Here is a 17,904-nt window from a genome sequence, read left to right on the forward strand (position 1 = left end):
CTGCCTCACCCCAGGCAAACAGCATGTGCTGCAATGCAAGCAACCCCCTCACCGGCCAATTAGCAACCCATCGCAACACGGGGAGGAGCGGGGGGGTGCTAAGTAGCAGGAATAACCTCACCAGCCCAAGTGGTGCTGAGTTCCCCCAGGAAGCAGAACTGAAGTGCAGTCCCCACTTCTGCCAGCTGGTGTCGCTGTCCGCTCTAGCATGCCAGTGGGCTGGCAGCAAGGTGCAGGGGCCGGCTGGGGGGCGCTTACCTTAAAGAGGCGGAAGGCGGCCATCCAGCAGGTGCGGCTCTGCTCGTCCTCACTGCAGAACAGCTTGAGGCCCTTCATGCCGCTGCGCACCTTGTAGGGCTGCAGAACAGAACAACAACAGTAACCACAAAGAGCTGTCTCCAGCGCCAGCCAGAAGACGATGGCACAGAGCTCCCCAGGCGCTAACTGAGCACCCCAAGTTGTTAGCCCTGTTTTGGGGTGGGAGAGTGAGGCACGGACTAGCCACAATAAGTCTCTGGGAGAGCATGGAAAAGAACCCGGGAGTCCTGAGTTCCAGTCCCCCTACTACCCCAACCACTAGACTCCAATCTCCTCTGATTGCTGGGAACAGAGCCCAGGACTCCTGTATCCCAGGCCTCTCTGCTCTACCCTCCAATCTGAAATCTGGCACATGAACCCAGGAGTCCTGATGCCCAGCCCTCCTTTATGTTAACCACATGGCCTTAATGGTTGCCGCTGGTGTTTCTCCAGTCCCTTCCACCTCAAGAGCGCCCGAAAGGACTTTGCGCACTGGGCCCCTGTTGTAACCCTCCTCACTTCTGCTGGGTTTACAGCAGAGATAGATTTGGCCCTGTTTGGGCAGGGATTGCTTCACCCACCGCTGAGGCCCCTAGGGTGCCAGGTGGCAGCCGTATCCCCTTGAAACACCTTGGCCTCCCTCACTTTGATGCAGAAGCTGAACTCGGTGGGCGTGCCATAGTGCTTTTTCCCTTGTGTGATGAAGTAGACATTGGACTCGTTGAGGTCAGCGAAATACTGTAGATGCCGTGGGTCCTGGGGAGGAGAGGAAGGAAGAGCATGTGCTGTGTTAGGGGAGGCAGTCATGGGGCAGGGGGACCAGGGACCAGGACACTTCCTGTCCAGCACCCTGAAGGGCCGGGGAGACCGGACTCCAGACACCGCAGCGACCCAAGCACATGGCACAGGGGACTCAAACCCAGGAGCCACCGGGGCCTTAGAGCATGAACACCAAGAAGGGAAACCGACTGGCCACAGGTAGGGAAACCGATCGGTCTCTAAGCAATTTGGGTCTCCCATGCTGACCAAGGCTGTGGAATACCCATAATAAACACTGATAATAACTGGCTCGAGGGAATGAAGGGCAGATTTAAATGGCATTAAAGGTCAAGGAAGGGTTTTAAAAATCACTTCTGCTTTAATAGCTCAGTGCGTGCTCATTCTGGATGCTGTTATTTATGTAGCGTCAGTCTGCTGAGCAGGTTCTCAGCAGGGGAACTGAACCAGGAACCTTTGGATTGAATTAGAGGGGCCTCTGGTGTCTGAGCTAAAAGCTCCAGCTCCTTTAGCAAGGGCTGCAGCAGGCTCATCAGTAGGCATGTGTGGCCTGGCCACCACTAGAGGGGAACAGAGCCCTTCACAAGGCGCACACAGGTGACGTATGTGTAGCATCAATAGGGCACACAACGCTTCATATTGGGATAAGAGCCTACTACTGCTACCAGCTAAGGGAGCTATTCCTTTAGTCCAAGGGAGGTGCATCCTGTGCTTTGAGCTAGCTATCCAGGATTCAAGCCCCACTTGTGACTCATAAAGGGCACAGTTCAGATCGCTACACCCAAAGTAAGTAAAAACGAGCCACTTCTATAGGAAACCCACGGCCATAGGATGTCTTCAGCCCCACCCCTCCTACGGTGCCCCTAGTGTTGCTGGGGAGACCTGTTGGAAGGGGAGGGTCAAATCTGCCCAGAATGGGCTCAGCCTCACCTTAGATGTGCCCTTTGTGGAGTAGTAAAGCCCTGAGCGCCGGAGGGAGAAGTAAAACCTCTTCCAGACCTTGCGCCCAACCTCCTTCAGGTGCAGGAAGCCCTGGATCTCTGGACAGCTGCCGGAATTGAGGAAGTTCTGCAGGAGAGGAGGAATCGGGGAGAGCGTGAGAAGGAAGCGATGACACTGAACTGGCCCCAAAGCTTGAGGCTATCGGGCCTGCAGCTCAAGCACTAAGCTCTCTGACTAACAGGCTGCAGGGCGGGTTTATCCCAAGTGCATTCGCTTTCTCCCCACCCCACCACAGGCTCATGCTATGCCTGTTTATAGGGCGAAGCTACTTGTGGGTGGTGTCTATGGACAGTCCCCAGGGTCACTTTCCTTCTTCAAACCGTGTGGCCCAGAGTCAGAACTGGGCGCCAGCGATGAGTGCCAGGAGGGCAGGCTGGCAGTGCATACCTGGATGAGCTCCGAGTGGGACATGCCCTTGTTGGCATCCAAGCAGCTGGAGACCATCACCTCGGGGAACAGGGACTGCTGGGATCAGAGAGAGAGAAGATGGTCAGCGGGGACTCTGGGGCAAGCCCAAGTGCAGCAGAAGGGCTCTGCGCCATAGCAGCTCCCCGCGTCTGGCTGGGCACCAGGATCTGCTCCCCTGGGATCAGGACCGGCTCCCCTGGGATCAGAACTGGCTCCCTTGGGATCAGGACCAGGGAGCTTGTTTAAGGGTGACTTCCTGGTGCACTGGGCAGCTGTCCAATTAATGCCAGGCGATGCTGGCATGCTGGAATTAATCTCCTGGCACTAAGGGGTAGATGCTTAGTCTGGTGGCTTTAGCATATTCAAAACTCATTTCCAGCTGGGCAGCTCCAGGACCCTGGGATTTCAGGAGAAGGGACGGCAACCAGATCTCCCAGCAGCTTCAGGGATTCTTCCTCTGAGCACCACCAGGTCCTCTCTGGTCAGGTCAATGTGTGGCCGGGATTGGCTTCTATCCAGGCAGGGCTGTTCTGTGCCTGGGATGCTGCCTGGGTCCTGCCCACTGGAGTCCAAGACATGAAAGGCCAGTTGTCCCCCGCCTCCACACCCCCTGCCAGGTCATGCTGGGCTGGGTCGCCCAGTAGCAAGGTCGGCAGGCACTTACCGGTGAGCTTTTAAACAGCTCGTACTTGGCAAAGTTTTTCCGGAAGACAAATCTGCTGTCTCCCCCAATGGGCCAGGTGGCCTGGACCTCCACCACCGATTCATGGTCTTCCAGGCACCGCTCTGTAGAGGAGAAAACCCCGGGTCAGGGAAGAGCCCTGCCAACCATCATGCACCACAGCGCGCTGGCTTAGCTTGGTTCAGCCTGTCTCCTTCTAATGGCCAGTCTCAGAGACTACAGCAGCTTGTCACCGCCCCAGCTCAGCAAGTTGCTCTCTTAGCACAAGTGGTAGGAGCTTGTGCTTTGGGGGCTAATAGTCTCTTGGCCAATAGTCCCTCACCCAAGCCTGCAGTTGCACGCACAGACCTGGCAGCATGAACACCCCCCAAAAAAGTTGTGTTTGCATTTGGGCATTAGTGGACACACTTGCACAGAACCAGCTGTACACGTCTCCCCCCAAGCTCCTAGTTGCATACACACACTGGTGGCCATGTGCACCTAGCCAGCCGTGCAAGGCCCCCTTGGGGGTGTGCACGCCTCCTCACCTAGAGCCAAATGCTGATGGAGCTCCACCAGGGACCAGCTGTCATCGTGGAGGGCGTGAGTCTTTTGCACCAGCATCTCGCAGACATGGCGGGCCGTGGCGCCTGCCGTGACCTCCAGCGAGCGGCAGGTGCCATCTTCGCTGAAGACTTTTACCACCTGTGGAGCAGAGGCCAAGCCAGGTTCATTCCCCTCTCCCACAGCGCTACCCCCTCAGCCTGGACATTCCCTGGGCTCCCTCCCCTCCTCACTTCTCAGTTGTAAATGCACGAGTGGCTGGGTCAATGCTCTCTGCAGTGGAGGACAGAGTGGGGCGTGGAGAGCCAGATAGCCAGCCCCAAGGCAAATCCAAGCTGGGCTGAGATTTATCACCCTCCCACGGGGAGGCAGTGATGTGTGCAGGGTAGCAGGGCGACAGCAAACAAGCCTGTCTTTGCGCCTGCTTCCCTGCTGGCCAGAGCAATTGTCCCCCAAGACCAGTTTTGGGCTGTTTGCACTGTGGGATCATACAGGAACTGCCAGCCAGGATCAGCCCCAGAATCCATCTAGCCCAATGTCCTGGCAGGGCCCAGCAGCAGCTGATTCTGAGGAAGGGGTAAGAACCCTGCAGTAGCAGTGGGGTAATCTGTCACCCCCCATTGGTGGGTCTCATCTTGGTCTCTAATAGCTAAGAGATCGGAGTAAGACCTAAGCAGGAGATGTAAAATCTCAGCAGCGGTTTCAGGGTGCATGAAGTGCTCCAGGCTGGCTGGCTGTAACTGCTCCATGCAGAGGATAAGAACCTTCTACTGCAGCCAACTAACTGAGGTGGGCTTCTTTAATTCAAGTGCTAGTGGACTGTGCTTTTGGAGCAAAAAGTCCCAGGATTGATCCCTGCATGGTTTGGACTCCCCCACCTCCAAGCCAGAGCTCCCCTACACCAGGTCTCTGTCTCCCTCCCGTGAGGCCGGGACATAGAGCAGTTCTTGGGTGCTGACTCTTTGGCACAGGGAGGTTTGACCCCCAGGAGCCCAAATCCCTCTTGCTGTTCACTGACCTCAGCTCAGCTATGAAACCCCCCCAGCAACTCCCCCCTCTGGCTGTGAGCACCCCCTGGCTCCCTCAGTAAGTGAGCGGGTAGCTTCGGCATCCCTCTGCTCCCAGCGCCTGGGGAAGCAGTGCCAGGGATGTGGGTTGCCCAGTGACCCAGCTGCCAGGTAGCCTTAGCCTTCTTTTGTGTCACTGCCACAGAGGGAGGATTATCTAGGGGCTAGAGCACATACTAGGGGTACAGGACACCTGGGTTCTATTCCTGGCTCAGTTGTAATGTCCATGCTTATTACAGTACTTGGTCGCAAATTGAGGTGTGTAGTGAGTCAGTTAGGGGTTGGGGGGGTGTGAACGTAACAAGCTGTGATGGAGTAGGGACTGTCTGTGTGGGGAACGGGAAAGCAGGGGATGTCTGTAGGTGAGGGACAGGTAGTCAGGTTGTAATGTGAGCCGGCAGGGGGGAGGGGGAGCTGCTGGGCGGAGGAGAAGGAAACAAAAAGGGGTTTTTTCGGCCGGAGGAGGAGAGGCAGGACAGTTTGGGTTTGGGCTATGGGGAGGAATTCAGGGGATCCTAGCTGGGATCCAAGCACCCTGAACCCCCAGAAGGACTCAGTGGGAGGGGTCCGGGAGTGTGCCTGCAAGCTCTGCTGTAACCTGTGTTCCTGCTGTCCAATAAACCTTCTGTTTTACTGGCTGGATAAAAGTCACTGTGGGTCCCAGGAAGAGGGGTGCAGGGCCAGACTCCGTGACACAAGCTCATTGAGTTTCTAGCCGTACACCCCTTTCACAAGGGTGTCTCCTCTGTGTGTGTGTGTGTCCATCCCAGCACTGAACCCAAACAGCCCCTCCAGAGGGAGCGGGAGCATTGCCCCTAGCAAGGAAATGGAGGCAAAGTGAGATGGCCAAGGTCACACAAGGAAGCCTGGGAGAGAGCCAGGGGCTGAACCCGGATGTTCAGCCTCCCGTTCTCATCCCTGTTAGACCGTCTGCCTCCAGGGGATCCTGGCAGGAAGCAGCAGCATGGCCGGACCCTGCCCACAAGGGATTTACAACGAAATCAGCGCCTGGGGCGAGGCTGAGACCAAATCCTCCCTGGTAGTCCCCAGTTAACCCACCAGAGGGGGCTAAGCGCCTGCTGAACTGGGCCATACGTCTAACAATGCCCTTTGCAGAGCTGGCCCATGGGGCCTGGTCTCTGTGCCCCTCTGTGCCGGGCACTGCACAGATAAACAGCGAGAGGCAGCCCTTCCAGAGCCCCCAAAGAGCTTGTGACACTGTAATCCCTTCGGGGCAGGGACCATCTTTTCGTTCTGCGTTTGTACTGCACCCAGCACCATCAGACCGTGCTCTGTGACTGGGGCCCCTGAGCACCACTGCAATAGAACTAAGGAAGAGTGGGAGGGGAAACTGAGGCACGGGTCACAAAGCTGCTAAGGCAACAGCACACAGGCTACTTAACTCCCAGGCTGGTATCCCGCCCCTTGGATCATGCTGCCTCTCCAGTTTTCTCACATTCCCCCCCCCTTAAAAAAATACTCTGGTGAGCTGTTAATGCTGGTATTCTGGACAAATTCCTCTCGCCTCCTTCAAATCCTGCCCTACAGTTGCAGCTGGCGATAGGATTCGCTTTCACTTCCTGCCCCATTCTGTGGTGCTGCTGTTCAACATCTGTTGCATCCCACCCCAGAGGTGGCTGAACGTCAGCTGCAGGTGGAGCAATTCTGATTCAGTCCCTTCCCTGCCTGGCTGGGGGACTGTGTGAATATCCATGGGCAAAGGATGAGGATTGTTATCAGCCCTCGTCTCTCTGCGCAGCAACCCTTTTAGAATCTGCTTGAATTGAATTAGGAGTCAGGGCCGAGGGACCCACGTGGGTCCCACTGACTTCCAGATGAGCCCGACTAACCCGTCAGCTTCTCCATCGGGCCCAACTCTGCTGCCCTGGGCCTTGTGTCATCAGTAACACCAGTGCAAAGCTCTCATGGTGGGAGTGTGCCCAACTCTGCACTGGTGCAAATGACCATGCAAAGGAGCAGAGCGACAGGAAGCTGCCCTGCTCTGAACACTCAGGCCCCAGTGAGGAGGGGCAGGGGGCAGCCCAGGCCATGGGGTGGCTTGGAAGGCAGCCAGCCGCTGTCCTGAAGCCACAGGCTCCCCCTCCCCACGTGCCATGAAGTCTGTGACCTTTGCAGGGAGGGTTCAGGTTTCCTTCAGGGCCTTTCTCCTCTCTCCCCAGCTGGTTCTTCTACCTGCTAGGGGCTGGGGGGAGGCTCTTTCTGTGGTTGGCTGCTCTCTACCAGCCACCTGAGCTGCTCCTTGCAGACGCCAGCCACGCCCTGAGTGTCTGCGCACAGAGGGGACAGACAGTCGTTAGGACTGCAATAAAGCAACTCCTCGGCTGGCCCCACATGACACCTGCCGGGTGGCTCCTTTTATCTCTATCCAGCGGCCCTTGCCTGGCAGGAACCAGTCCAGGCGCTGATCCCTGCCGTCTGCAGGCCGTGTTTTGGCTATGTGTGCCACGGACCCCTTGCTCTGTGCCCCCAGATGGCCCCTGCGCAGCCTGCCATGGGCATTATCCACCCGGCACCACTGGAGCTTTCTGGCCCGGAGAGAAGCAAGGGGTAGAAAACCCATGAACATGCCATGCCCACCTCCCCTCCCTCCCCTCCTGTGAAGGCTCATCCGCTTCCCTCCGGGAAGTGCTGAATTTCCAGAGGTACCTCATCCAGCAGCCAGGCCAAATGAAAGCCAAAGGCATTCGGCTTCTTGGGCTCTGGCTGCTCCGATGCTGCCGACCCCAGGGAACAGGGGTCCTGCTTGCTCGTCCCCTCTGCCAGAGAGACCTTGGGAACCATCTGCCCCCGAGCTCACAGTCCGGGGGCAGCCTGTCCTTGGCAGAGGGTTGCAATGGTAACAGTGACGTGAACTTCCTGGGAATGGCCCTGATTGGTCTCCCAGGGTTATTGGAGCTGGGAGGGGATGAAATATGGGGGGTTCTACCAGAAGGGGATCGATTTACAGTCAGGCCAGCAAGGCCCCTGTGTGGTAGGACTCAGCTTGGGCGGAGGGTGCTGCCCGGCTGGGGCTGTACTGAGGCCTCTGAGCTGCTGATGGTGGGAGGAGACTGTCACGAGCATGTTAGGCCTCATGCTGCTGCCACAGCCAGGTCTCCGTCCCACTGGCTGAGGAGCCCATAGCTTGTGGCCCCCACAGCCTGTCAGGATGGCTGCACTGGGCTCTCAGTAGGACCTCCCAGTGTGCGGGGAAGGGACACCAGCTCCCACCCTCTGCCCACTCAGCTAACCCAGCCCTGGGGGTGAAGGGCTGCACCTGAGCCCCAAACCCCGACCCCGTGGTGCCAGGACGCTGCTGGACCCCATCAGCATCCCAGGGAAGATTCAGGTCTTGTGGCACCGTGGGTTGATTTAAGGCTCCTTGACTTTCCAGGGGAGGGGGCTGCGCTGTCCCCTACCCAAGGGCTCCCCAGAACCGCCCTGACGCCGGCTACCTGCACTGCGGGCAGGTGAGACCCCCCCCAGAGGAGGGATCCTAAAGTGCAATGGAAATGTTTGATGGAGCACGCAGACAACACCCCTGGGGGCAATGGAAAGGGATGGGGCCGGCACCAGGGTGACCCTGTGGGAAAGTGACCTGTCCGTTGCTATGCAATCCCTCCCACTGGCCATCTGCTCCTCACTCCACCCTGGCCCCACTCCTGCTCCTCCTGACTGTGATCAAATCCCCTGGGGATTAGAGCACTCCACTGCCGCCTCCCGCTCACCCAGCAGCACCCACGCCCCAGATGAAAGGCAAGAGAACCTTTATAGTTATTATTCTCCAAAGCCCTTAATTGTAATCTTATTCCCTGCCAGCGAGTCAGTAAATTGGCTGCGATATCTGAGCACATCAGGACACATAGACCTCCAAGAGACATCCAGAGACTCTTCCAGGGGCAGACACATAATCCCACTCTCCCCACCTCACCCGGAGTAGCTGCCAGCATCAAAACCCACAGAGTCCCTGTGCTAAGTCCAGTTGTCCCTCCGAACTTGAAGGAACAGTCAAAGACCGACACATGGACAGAGACTGACATGTCTACAGGGCTTCTCGGCCAAAAGGATCCCAAAGCACTTTGTTCACATTGAAGAAATAGACTCTGCTGTCCCAACCTGCTGAAATGCAGCCACTTCTGGGGTGGAACATGTCAGCACCTTGAGCAAGCCCTTAGTAACACTTCCTAATACTTTAAGGCAGGGAGTGAAGAAAGGTATTGATCTGTAGGGGGAGTTTAGCAAGGGGGAATGGAGCTTTTCAAATTGGGATTTGGCCAGAAAGCCAGGCTTTAACACCCTGGCTTCTCACGAAAGGTGCTGTGAAATCTTCAGTGACCACGATTGGTCCAGATCTTGAGAAGAACAAGGTCTGGGGATCAGACAGCAAAGCCAAGCAGATTTGCCAGGGAAAGGGAATTGAGCCTTGAAAGAGCAGCCACTTCCCTCCCTTGTGGTTCAGCTCATCTGCCCCTGCCGAGAATCCGCTGCATTTCCCAGCTGTTCCCTGGCTTTCCTGGGCTGCTCCAACCCATCTCACTCATCTGGCTTGACTGTGAGGTCTTTGAGGCAGGGATGGTTTATACGGCACCCAGCCTGGTGGGGCCCTGATTGCTAACCACTACACTGACCTAGATATTAAATAATAGTAACCATCAGTGTTACTTCCTCCTCATGTTTCCAGGCTCTTTCTCAAGGTATTTCCCAGCCCTCACTGCTCCTGCTTTAATGGCATCAGTGAATGCTGTGCCACGTTTCAGGACCCATCTCCCACGTGGGGCTGACAGCCCCTTTCCCCACCCCTCAGTACCAGCCCACCAAAGTCTCTGCAGAAGGGGGCACTGATCCAGGTCTCCAGCAGGGGCGGAGGCACTGGGCGGGCCACACCGTGCTGGGGCGCCTGGTGTTTTCAGGGTGTGTTGTTTGGCACACCAGGGGTTAAGCAGTTGTGCTGGACCCAGCTAGGAGGCAGGTGATTGCCTGGGGCGGTGTCAGGTGGGAAATGCTGGAAAGTTTCCAAGGGTGCCTGGAAACCGTCCCACCTATAATTACAAGCTTGCGGGTCGAAACACACCGGGATCCATGCCGACCATCCCTATGGAAACCAACCACCTGCCTCGTCAAGCCCCGTCATGCCCAGCTGCCCTGCACATCCCAGACTGACCCAGCTCGGGAGTTCGATGGGGCACTAGCACCTTTAGTACTTGAGTAACGTGACAGGGGAAATGACCCACCCAGAGTCAAACAGCAGGTCAGCGGCAGAGCTGGGAATAGGACCTAGGAGTCCTGATACCCAACCCCACTGCCCCAAGCACTAGACTCTGCCCCCTTCCAGAACCAGGGAGAGAACCCAGGTGTCCTGGCATGCAGGCCCAATGATTCCCCATGTGTCCAACCACCGCTGTGGCCAACGCAGCAAACCCGTCCACGAGCTGCCATGCCCTCCCAGCCTCTGAGCAGGTGCACTTACGTGGGGGCCGCTTTCACGCTGGGGGCCTTGCCCTGCCGAGGGGCTGCTGAGGATGGGCGACTTGGAGGGGCTGCAGAGCTCGGGGAAGGGGTTGGGGATGGACGGCAGCGACGAGGCTCGCGGCTCCTCCTCCTTCAACTTCCTGCCAGAAAGGAGAGGTTTGGGGTGAGGGCGCAGGCAGTGCAGGGGCCTGGCTGTCCACCTCCAGCCTGCCATGGCCCTGCCCTGTGCAGCATGGTGTTTGGCCCAGTTAGAGGGTGAAGCAAGCCCATGGGAGCCACACAGACCCCCACGTAAGAGACACGTGAGCTACGCTGAGATCACATAAGCCACACAACGTTCTGATGCAAACAACAGCACACAGGGCGGAGGATTGGGCCCCAAGTATCTAGTGCCTGAAGGCAAATGCGCGCCCAGACCCCTGCAGCCCCTCCCCAGAGACTGCCGGCTGTGCCAACAAAAGCTACCCCCCACCCCAGGTAGCAGCAGCAGGCCTGGTGATTTCAGTCTGCCCTTAAAGGGACTCCGAGCACTCCGCTCAGCCGGGCCCAGGGGCTGATATCCAGAGGCGGGCAGGCAAGTTAATAATTCACCCTAAACCCCTTGGCTCTCCCTAGTGCTGTTCCTCCAGGCTCAAAGGCGGGGAAGGAACCCCCACAAATGCCCATTTCCCCATCCCAGGGGCTGCAGCACTACCGGACCCCAGTGAATAGGGGGTTAATGCCACACAGGGGGTGTACACTGGCTTCTTGGGAAGTAAAGGTGTATGGGACGGTGGGGGACAAGTGCCAGGGAGATTCTGGTTTCTTTTCTGTTCATGTGGAGTGATGTGGTTGCCCTGCAACAAACACTCCCTCTTTGCAGGCTGCACCTCTGTCTCCTCCTGCTGGATCCCTCGCCTCCCTCCCTATGGGGGAGGGTTGGGGCAATAGCTTCCATTTTGCAGAGGAGGAAACTGAGGTATGAAGAGGGGAAGAGACTCACCCAAGGTCACACAAGCAATCAGTGGCAAAGTGGGGACTAGACCCCAGGAGTCCTGACGCCCAGTCTTGTGCTTTAACACAATCAATCTTCCAGGACCATGTGACTTGGGAGCTAATGGTGGTGAGGGAATCACAGCTCCACAAGGGGACGGAGACACTCGCTCTCCCCCCGACCCGAGGGGGCAGGCCAGACACACTGCTGGGAAAATCATGGGACACTGTTGTTGAGGAAAGGATGGAGTTTCCCACAATGCCCTGCTCCCAACCTGTTGACTTGGATGACCAGTGGCTGTGAGCGCTTCACGTCGCTGCTGGCCAGCAGCCCGGCCTTGTCCCGCTCGCCTGTGGGGAAGGCATGGCCATTGGGCAGGCTCTGGGCTCGGTCCTGCTCCAGGTGGTCCTGGTACAGGTTGTCCAAGGTGGTGGGCAGGTCATTCCGCAGCGCTGCCAGGTCCATGGCATTATCTGCAGATCGAAGGAAGGAGACTGGGATGGTTACTCCTGCCTCTGCGACTTCTTTCCGACCACCACGCCTTGCCCACCCACCATGCCAAGTGCCACGCTCAGCCACCACCTGAGTCACGCTGGGACAGAGGCACCCCTGCTCCGCACAGAAGAGGGCTGGATGCACCTTCACTCACACCCTGTGCTGGATCTCCTGCCACGGGGAGCTGCACTGAAGTGCACCCCCCTCCTCCAGCCTGGGGCAAAGAGCACTGCCAGGCAGCAGGAATGGGCCAAGCTGGGGAATGAGACCTAAGTGCCCATAGGAAGGTTGGGCACCTAGCGACACCAGGGCACCAGCCAAACAGTGGGGGATTCCCTCTCTCTAACCTCCTAGCCACAGGTGACCATCTGTGACCTGGGTGCTGAATCGGCAGCAGTGGGCTGGGCAGCGATCACCCCATCCCCACGGTGCTTGCACCCCAAAGAGGCATGCTGACACTTCATCGGCTCTGAAAGCTACAGCTTACGTTACCACCAGCTACTCTAGTCAGTGGGGTCCCTCTGCCTTGGCACTGGTGTGGCTAAGAGCAGAAAGCCCCATCTGAGGCAAAGCACAAAGTACCCAAACCTGCCAGAACCCCTCCCAGCCCTGGAGGGCCACCTGCTTGCCTCTGGAGTGTGCCCTGAACTGGGGCTGGATTCCTGTTAGCTCATCCCTACGGTGCGAAGAGGTACAACCCCACTCCTGCTATCGCAACAGCCTCGGGCTGCATCCAACAGCCCCCTTATTGAACTGGGTCAGATGACTCAGGTAGAAGCTGACCCCTGATGGTCCCAGATGATGCCGGCTTGGCCAGAGGCCTGTGTTGAACCAAGATAAGGGGATTGGGTCTGGCAGGCACGGGCTGGAGAATCCAGTGGTAAGAGGCCCTGCTGAGCCACATGGCCATGCTGGCTTGTTCAGGAACCTTCCACCGCCTTTGGTGCTGTCCCGGCAGGCTCAGTGAGTGCACCTGGGGCCTTGGCCAGGAATTTTAAGCAATCAGGCAGGTCTTCTGGGCACAGTTATCCTGATTGCACAAGTCAGTCGGCTAATTGCACACGGACTCCATGCACTCTCACTAAGTGTGCGCCAGTCTCACGCATGTGTCACTCAGCTCATTGCACATATTGTTGCTGCCCTCTCAGCCCATCAGCACCAAATTTGGTTTATCCTAAAGAAACATTTGCTGAGGCCGAGTATCGTGCTCCCTGGCACCTCCAGAAACTGACCAGCATCCCTTCTGAGCATGAGCGGTTACCCTTCCGTCTAGCCTGCTCCATGCCAGCTTTCTCTGGCAGCCTGGCCAGCTCAGCTGTACCAGATTTTTACAAGTGCCAGTCTCCCAGTCTGGGTGTCAATCACTGACTCACCCTGCAGGCTGCACCATGCTCAGCTCTCCAGTTACCTGTGTTTCGGCTATGCTGCTGGCACGAACCAGAGCCCATCTGGCTAAAGCCCAATGTGCCAGGCATCAGAAGGAAGAACTGCAAAGCCAGAATCAGAGGCAGGGGACGCTGGCATCTGGCCCCTTTGGCCACGATCCGGCAGCTGGCCTCCACGGCCCATTGTTTTCCCTCGATCCATAATGAAGGGATGAGCCAGTGTGTGGGCAGGTGACTCAACACAGCCCCACCCTTCTCACTACAGACCTCCTCCACACGCTTCCAGGCTGGTGAGATCTGGAGCCAGGTCGGAGGCAGCATTAGTGTTTCCTCTGTACTGGGTCCCTTTCCACCTTGCCCAGAGGTTTGTGTTGGCGGCAGAGGTCAGGGCAGGCATTGCCCACACATTCTGCTGTGGAGTAGCTGCTACTGGGGCGGGCATGGCCCGGCCTACCAGCTCTGGACTAGGTTGACCCACAAGCACAGAGGCAACCAGTTAGCTGCTCTGTTATATCCTTGGGGGCAACCAAATACACAACATGCTCCATCTAGTTGGTTGCTGAAGGAGCCAGTGGTTGAACTGGCTGGCAGCCTGGACTGAGATGTCCAGACGATCCCACTGGCCACTCTTGGGCTGCTGCCAGGCCCCTCCTGCTGGCCTGACAACTCTCCGTTTTCCTAAGGTGCCCATCACCGTGGTGGCTGGGCTCCAAAGAGCCATGGATAGGTTAGAAAAGCAGCTTTCTGGATTTGTCTGTGTTGCCATGATGTTGCGTCTGCCCCCTTCCGTCTGGCTCTGGGCGCTGTTGTGGGACGCGGGATTGAGCTGGAGAAGCTGTGATGGAGTCAGACAAGCTGGATTCTGCACTAGGCCCGGCCCCAGTGAGCACTGAGACAGGTGGGCCGGAGCGTGAAACAGACACTGGCTGGGTTGGATAATGAGGCCAGTCCTGTGGGCTCCGGGGCCAGATTCTGATCCCTGTTACTCCCCTGACTTCACGGGATTCATGCCAACCCAGCTGAGAGCAGGACGTGACCCGTTCAAGGCTCCCATGACACCGCTGCTCCTATCAACTCAGCCACCTCCTCTTCCTTCCCTCACACCCTGGGCCCCCTATTTGCAGGCTGTGCCCCCAGCGAGAGGGGACTCCCTTTCCCGCCCACAGCACTCCCTGGTGTCTCAGCACTGCCGACCAACCCGGGGACGCTTGAAATAATTCACAGGGCCCCCGTGCTGGAGGGATGGATCTGGAGGAAACAGGATCACTGGCATCTTCTGTTGCTAATTACATACGTGACCTCTCCTGGCTCCCAGGGAAGGTGAAGCCAGAGCGTGGTGCAGGGGCGTAAAGACAAGGAAGGCGTGCTCGGCAGGAGCTAGCCTGCCCCACTCAGAGAGATGATAGGAGAGAGAATAGGGTGTTTGGTGGGTTTTCAAACTACTGATGGCTCTTGTGCGGCCTTTCATCACAACACCCCGTGCTGCAGGGCAGGGCTTTATCCCCAGTATACAGGTGGGATACTGAGAAACAGTGGCCAAGGGACCCGTCCCGGGAGTCTGTAACAGAGCTGAGAATTGACCCCAGTGCTCAAGCCAGCGTCCTGTCTGCCAGACCAGACGTGCCCTCTAGCTCTGCATGGGGACTGAAGGGCTCCAGGGCCACAGAGCCTGTCACCAGTATGGATCCCTGCTCTGGTGAGTGGTAGCCAGGTGCTGTCACGCAGCAGTCCAAGCCTGCTATGAGTCTGGGGGCCTGCACCACCTCAGTCGGCCCCGTTGTCTCTCCAGGGCAGGCTGAGGCCTGTGGCTGGCAGGGTGGGTGTCTCATGACGAGAGGGAAGCTCGGCCTGCTGGTGCCAGGGCTGCACCAGCCCAGTGGGTATTAGTAGGGGACTCCGAGGGCACGGGTTGGCCACACATAAGCTGGCTCCCGGCCCCCGAGTTAAACCTTCTCGCACTGCGCTGGGGGGATGCTGTCTACAAACTTGCTCTGCTCACACCCCGTTGCCGGGGGCATGGAAGGGAAGGCACAACAAGCCCAACTCATTCTGGCTGTGGCTGTGGCTGACGCAGTTTTGGGGAGATAAACAGTGCCCCCCTCCCCCCCCAGTGTCACTACACAAACAGGTTTTATGGGCCTGGGAGAACATCATTAAAATCACTGAAGTAGTAAAGTTGGCGGCGACTGCGGCTCCATGGGCATGATGGGGGCAGCAAGGGACACTTTCCCTGCCAAGCTGGCACCCCGCCACCAGCAATGTTAGGCTCCCTACCAGCTGGTCAGAGCCCTCCCCACACCAGCATCTCCAGCCACAGCAATGTTGTCCATCCAGCAAGGGGTCTGGGCCGGAAGGAGGAGGGAGCATCAGATGCAGGCAGGGAAAGGGGGCACCTGGATTCTCAGCTTGGCAACTTCTTGCTGTTTCCTTCCCTCCCCCGCACTGCTCTGACTCAAGCCACCCTGGCCCGAAGGGAAAGGGGCAGGGTTCCTTTAAGACGGGCCCTGAGCTGTGATTCACCCTCACGGCTTCCTGCCTTTTATATCCCGCTCGAAAATATCCACCCACCCCAGACAAACTGCAAAACAAAGCAGCGATCGCCAGGCAGATTGCGCAACAGGCACTGCCAGGCACCACCGAGACACTGGGCGTGGGACCACAACTCACCCAACCATGCTGGGTGTTTTCTCCCACTGCAGCCCCCTGGCATGGGGGGGCTTCCCCCCAGGGGGAGAGTGTAATGGGCAGTGGGTGGCAGATCCCAGGCCTTTGACTTGCCTTGGACAGAACAGGAGTGTTGGGGAGGGAATGGGACCGGAGGTGTGAAGGGAGAGAGTGACCAATCCCTCCCTTTGCTGTCTGGTTTCAAAGGAGCCATCATATCAGAGCAGGGTGCACTAGGGATGGCTGCAGGGCCGCACCTTGATCCCTAGGGAACCTACAGGAAATGGGTGCAGTGCTCCCTCTGCAGGGGCTGGGGGACTGGGAACCACCGACAGGAGTCCCCCATGCATCTAACACCCTCCAAGCAGTGTCAGTCCCCAGTGCCGGACTGGGCCCAGCGATCCCATTCGAGTTGCTAGCCTGCATCCAGAGCCCCTTCCCAGTGGGAAGAGGGATCTGCCCCTGACTTTGCAGCAAGCTCACAGGTAGCAGGTACCCTCCCCATGCCTGGCGCCTAAGCGTCCTGGGAGAAGAGTTTTTTCCCTGGCAAGATCACCAGTAAATCCTGGCCAGGATTTCTGAACCACCAGGAACGGAACCTGTCCAGAGAGGGGGGAATCGGCACACAGTGGATACGACTTAGCCCCATGCACAGGCTCAGCACAAGGGGTTGGGAGCCAGCTGTTTTTACACGCTAAGCAGTATTACACCGGGTTTGTGCTTGTGTGTCCAAGCTAAGCAGTATTACACTGGGTGTGTGCTTGGATGGGAGATTGTGCCGATCCTGTGAGATAAAGTGTGCTGGCGATCTGGAAAATGGCACTCTTCACACGCAGGTACAGGGTGACTCTCCAGTAAGTGAGGAAGGCATGGCCTTCGGTACTGAAAAGTCCAGAGGCCTTCAATCCTAAATCAATCGGGCGCTTGTGAACATTTTCCCCATTATCCCCATCACATAAATGGGATGTAAATCTGAGGCCATTGTAGTGATTAAATCCTGTTGTACCTTGTACTGGAATCCAGGTGTTCACATCGGTATCCTGGCAAAATTCCAGTCTAGGGTAACTGCGTTCTGCTGACCTACATTCCACCCCAGAGAATGTGGTGCAAAATTCTCCTTCATGTTCTGACTGCACCTGTTATATAGTATTGCTGTGAGCTGTTACAAACAGCTGTGACCTTCTACTCCAAAGGTGGCTGCATTTGGGGAAAAGAGGACATGATTCCCAATCACAATCAATCTGCTAAACTTGGGATCCTTTAGTAGGCAACAAATTCTATGGTTTTAAATTAATTTATCTTAAAACCTTCCCAAGGAAGTGCAGTGGGTTTGCCTCCAATATTTACGTGCCGCTTAGACCCCTCTGCACAGGAGTGGATTCCCCCTGGAACCACCAGCAAGGTACCAGCCTGAGTCTGCTTGGAGATTTTTGCGTAGCACATGTGCTGTACATGCAGTGCAGGTAGGACACTGCTTCACACAGCCTAATGGAGCTGATCATCTCTTCCCCCTACCCTGCAGCCCATACGCCTCCCTGCTTCTGGCTAAACCAGTTCTGCAGCTGGACCTCCCCAGCATGATGAACTGCTGCCCTTCTCTGCTACTGCTCACCCCCTTGGTATCTGGGACATCCAGCTGGCCGGGACGTTCAGACACCAGGTCGCAACGAGGGTGCTGTGTGGTCCTGAGCCTTTGTCAAGGAGGAGAACCCTGCTATACAAGGCCATACTGCTTCATGCGCACAGGACTAAGGGGTGAATGGGAGAAGTCAAAGGGACTATCAATCCAGAAGTCCATCTGGCCCAGCATCATCCCCCTAATCTGGAGTGCTGGGTGAGCCCACTGGCTCCATCCTGTCTGCTATCCTCTGTTCCTTGCTGCATAGGATCAGAGCAATGGGCCCATCTAGCCCTGCATCACACCTGATCTGCCACAGCCAGGCAGACCAGTGGGTCCAGCTGGTCCAGTAACTTGCCTCAGATGGTGACTAAAGCTGGATGAGTCAGAGGAAGGTGCAGTTTTCCTTCCACCCACATTCAGCACACCAAAATCTGCAATACTGTCCCAGGAGGGAAGGTTCCTTCCTGACCCCTGTAGTTAGCCATCGCTTTGTGCCCTGCAGCATGAGGATCGATACCTCT

At 57.2% G+C, this 17,904-nt stretch overlaps 1 protein-coding gene across 2 annotated transcripts in view; it reads right to left on the reverse strand.

Moving 5' to 3' along the window:
* GRB7 (growth factor receptor bound protein 7) overlaps positions 1-17,904 on the reverse strand; it is a 42,383-nt gene that overhangs the window by 7,272 nt on the left and 17,207 nt on the right. For both annotated transcript variants that reach the window (XM_032791294.2, XM_075059700.1), the window contains exons 2-9: positions 11,493-11,691; positions 10,244-10,385; positions 3,694-3,850; positions 3,149-3,270; positions 2,464-2,541; positions 2,005-2,142; positions 943-1,053; positions 259-357 (exon numbers count right to left, since the gene is read on the reverse strand). In XM_032791294.2, the coding sequence (XP_032647185.2) occupies positions 259-357; positions 943-1,053; positions 2,005-2,142; positions 2,464-2,541; positions 3,149-3,270; positions 3,694-3,850; positions 10,244-10,385; positions 11,493-11,691 (1,046 nt within the window). The remainder of the gene's footprint in view (positions 1-258; positions 358-942; positions 1,054-2,004; positions 2,143-2,463; positions 2,542-3,148; positions 3,271-3,693; positions 3,851-10,243; positions 10,386-11,492; positions 11,692-17,904) is intronic.

This window comes from Chelonoidis abingdonii, chromosome 21 (genome assembly GCF_003597395.2).
Source record: "Chelonoidis abingdonii isolate Lonesome George chromosome 21, CheloAbing_2.0, whole genome shotgun sequence".
Taxonomy (NCBI): Eukaryota; Metazoa; Chordata; order Testudines; family Testudinidae; genus Chelonoidis; species Chelonoidis abingdonii.